Source organism: Pristis pectinata, chromosome 6 (genome assembly GCF_009764475.1).
Source record: "Pristis pectinata isolate sPriPec2 chromosome 6, sPriPec2.1.pri, whole genome shotgun sequence".
NCBI lineage: Eukaryota > Metazoa > Chordata > Chondrichthyes > Rhinopristiformes > Pristidae > Pristis > Pristis pectinata.
In genome coordinates this window covers 67,945,124-67,948,970 of record NC_067410.1, presented here as the reverse complement: position 1 = coordinate 67,948,970, position 3,847 = coordinate 67,945,124, and the positions used below count along the sequence as shown (strand labels likewise).

Sequence of the window (3,847 nt, the reverse complement as noted above, 5' to 3'; positions counted from 1 at the left end):
TTTAATTTACTCTTGCAAATTAACAAGGTACCAAAAGAGCTGTCAACACACCAAACTTTGGAAAAGGTTCTGATGTTAATGTTAACATGGAGTAGATCTATATTTTTAACTCATACTACTCTAGTCGATAAATTACAGAAATATTCCATATTCTACAAATAACACAACTTCAAAGTAAGTCTAAACAGGTGTGTAGTAATAATTTTACAACTCCTCAGTGGGAATTACCCTGAAGCTTTGTGACATAAGTATCAAATATGAAAGGCTAAAGAGGAAATCAGAGTGTTAAAGGCTTGCTTTCGTCACAGGCACACATTTGTTGTGGTAAATGCAAGGGTAGGCAAACAGTGATCATTTTTAGAAAACAAGTACAGTGTAGGAGATTGAATTCACTCATTATCTTGAGCAGATCAACCAAAGAGAAAACAAGAGTGCAGGAAAATAATGGGTCACAATCCATCAATTAATGCTAGTTTGATATCACTGGTGATCTTGAACCTGCTCTTCATTTCTGGAACATATACAGGTAAGTTCCATAATCCGTTTATCTCATTGTGTTTCGGTAATCATCTCAATACAAAATACTAAAGCGTTAAGTTAGACTTAGTGCTTCAGTGAACTAATTTCTTTAATAGGCTGAATCAGAAACACTTTAAATTTAAAATGCAATTGTTCATGGAATATTAGTGTTTTAGAAATGAAGTGGCCAATGGTTTCTATATCACTTGTTTAAAAAAAAAATCAATGATACATTTCAACATGAGTTTGGTTATGTATAAATGCATTTGTCTAATCTACGTGTGCAGCTAAAAGTCTGGGCTTGATTTTATAGAGGGCAGTGTTCAGTGTTTGAGTAACGATGTGAGTTAGAAACACACCTGCTGTTCCAGAAATAAATTTTGGGAAAGTGAAACTCCTGAACCTCTTTTGGGTTCCATTGGCTGATTTCACAGCTACTAAATCCTAGAAATTGATTGCTGGGATCAGGTAAGTGGGATTGTGATTAGGGACCATTCTGAAAACATCTTGCAGTTGGAGGTCTATGCAGCAATGGAAGTCTAAATATTCCTTATAGGCCCAGGGCAAATTAGGTCATGCCAATTAGAAATTAATCTTCTTTATTGCAATAAAATTGAAGTCATAACTAGAGTACTGTGTATGGTTTTGGCCCACTTACCTAGGGATGTCCACACTTTCCCACAGTAATTTAATGTACAGGTTCACTAGACTCATTCGAGGGATGTAGGAATTGAACGTCAAAAGCGATTGAGCTGACAAGGCTAATATTCCTCAGTTTAAATTAATTTCATTTAAACATATACATTTCTTAAGTTTCCTATCATGGTAGATGCTGGGAGAATGTTTCCTCTGCCTTGTGCTTTTAGAACTATAGCCCAGTCTTGGAATAAGAGTCAGCTAATTTACATAGAGATGAAAAGTTTCTTCAGTCAAACGGTTGAACCTCTTTGCTCAGAGGCAGAAGTTAATTGATTTTTGGTCTTGAAATGCATAGTGACAATGGGGTAGCATGAGAAGTGAAAGTTGATGCAGAACTTCTGCCTTAATTATGTTGACTAACCAGGATCAAAAGACTAAATGCCCTGCTCCTCCTGCCTTTTTTTTTGTGTCTTGTTCTCATTGACCCTCCAGGAAAGGTAAAATAAAGATATTTTAAAAAAATGTGAGTCTGTCTTTAATCTGATTGCTTCTCCTGGTAGGAGACTCACTGCCATTTTCTTATTCAGCCTACCAAGTTAAACGTTTATTTGGGAATACCAAGAACGATAGAATTCATTAGTCAAAGAAAGTCTGCCTCCCATCTCAACTAAGTGGGAGAAAGGGATCCAAAGAAGACAATAGTCTGAAGAGAAAGCATCATGCTACCAATCAGGTGGATGCTGCAGGGAAGAATGGACATAGCTCTGTGTCATCTGCAATTTATATTTGGTCTCAGTGCTATTGTGCTACTTTCTAACCAGCAGATAACATTTTCACAAATTCCTTTTCCAGTGAGTGTATCTGTGAAAGACTGTTGCCTCAGCTACTCGCCGTTACCTCTGCCATTTTCACGTATTGCTGGCTATGTGGAACAGAAATCCAATGAAATTTGTGACATTGATGCTATTGTGTGAGTAGGATTGGGCTACAAAAGGCAAATCATTTCTGAAGTTATTTCAGCTGAGGTCAACCAAAAAAATTAACCTTTTCCATCACTTAACTTTCATAGATTTTACACCGTGAAAGGTCGGTGGATTTGTGCAAATCCAAAGGATAAGTGGGTCAGACGTTCAATGCACTTCCTAAGGTAAGGAAACAAATGTTATCTTCTAAAGGACTCCGTACATTTATCAGATCAGCATGACCATATGATTATCACAACATTTTTAATGAAACAACATGCAGTTTGATTGTAAGAGTATTGCAAGATATGACAACATATATTATGATTTATTCGTTATCTATTGATCAGTATATAAATGTCACCAAAAACACCCATAAGGCTGAAGCCTTTTGGTCTGTGCACAGGGGACAAAGTGGAAAAAATGGTGCAATAATATGCTGAACGATCTATAATTGGAACTTTTCTTTGATTTGCAGCAAGAGGTTGGAGAAAATGTCTGCAAAATCTGAAGCTTATCAACCTGCACAAGCAAAAACAAACTAATATTTTTAATCTTATCACCCAAGGTGGTTTTATAGTTCCTTTTTATTGCAAAATGTAAGCACCTAGATTAGGTTATGGTATTAGCTGCTGAAAGCATTATGTTAAAACAATCATGACCTCGTTGACAGCATGTCTCCTAATAATGTGAGCCTTCAATTTGGATCAGTTTTTGTCTTCTAACTTCAGAGAATGTCTCACTGGTAACCATAACTTTGAGCGAAATACAATAAGGCTGATTTAAGGTTCAATGAGGAGTGACTTATGAATCACAAGATCACAAGATCACAAGATAAGGGAGCAGAAGCAGGCCATTCGGCCCATCGAGTCTGCTCCAAGGAAAAGGGAAAAAGAAATGGGGTGGGAAAAAAAGAAGAAAAAAAAAGAAAAAAAAACTATTCTAATCCCATTTGCCAGCCTTATCCCCATATCCCTTGATACCCTGACTATTTAGATATCTGTCTATCTCCTCCTTGAATACCCCCACTGATCTGGCCTCCACTGCTGTGCGTGGCAAGGAGTTCCACAATTTCACCACCCTCTGGGTAAAGAAACTTCTCCTCATCTCTGTCTTGAAACTGTACCCTCTAATTCTAAGATTGTGCCCTCTGGTCCTGGACACGCCCACCAAGGGAAACAGCCTAGCCACATCTACTCTATCCTTACCTGTCAACATTTTAAATGTCGCTACGAGGTCCCCTCTCATCCTTCTGTACTCCAGCGAGTACAGTCCAAGAGCCGACAAACGCTCATCATACTTAAGCCCTTTCATTCCTGGAATCATTCTTGTAAATCTCCTCTGAACCCTCTCCAACGTCAGCACATCCTTCCTAAGATGTGGGGCCCAAAACTGCGCACAGTATTCCAAATGAGGCCTCACTAGCACCCCGTAGAGCCTCATCAACACTTCCTTACTTTTATACACTATACCTCTCCAGATGAATGCCAACATAGCATTCGCTTTCTTAACCACCGATCCAACCTGGTGGTTAACTTTTAAGGTATCTTGTTTGAGTACCCCCAAGTCCCTTTGTACTACCGCACTATCAATCTTCTCTCCTTCTAGATAATAATCTACCCGCTTATTTCTACTTCCAAAGTGTACAACTGCACATTTCTCAACATTGAATCTCATCTGCCATTTCCTTGCCATTCTCCTAAACTGTCTAGGTCCCTCTGCATTCT

The 3,847-nt window shown here is 38.3% G+C and overlaps 1 protein-coding gene across 1 annotated transcript; it reads left to right on the top strand.

Moving 5' to 3' along the window:
• Positions 1-384: 384 nt before the first annotated feature.
• Positions 385-3,260, top strand: LOC127571771 (C-C motif chemokine 20-like). Its single transcript, XM_052018464.1, has 4 exons — positions 385-526; positions 2,011-2,128; positions 2,228-2,305; positions 2,599-3,260. Exons 1-4 carry the CDS (start codon positions 445-447, stop codon positions 2,663-2,665), a joined length of 345 nt encoding a protein of 114 aa, XP_051874424.1. The 5' UTR covers positions 385-444; the 3' UTR covers positions 2,666-3,260.
• Positions 3,261-3,847: the final 587 nt, after the last annotated feature.

Coding starts and splice junctions, on each gene's coding strand:
- LOC127571771 (XM_052018464.1), top strand. CDS start 445: ATGGGTCACAATCCATCAATTAATGCTAGTTTGATATCACTGGTGATC. Junction 2,129..2,227: donor TGTGACATTGATGCTATTGT/GTGAGTAGGATT, acceptor TAACTTTCATAG/ATTTTACACCGTGAAAGGTC. Junction 2,306..2,598: donor CGTTCAATGCACTTCCTAAG/GTAAGGAAACAA, acceptor TTTGATTTGCAG/CAAGAGGTTGGAGAAAATGT.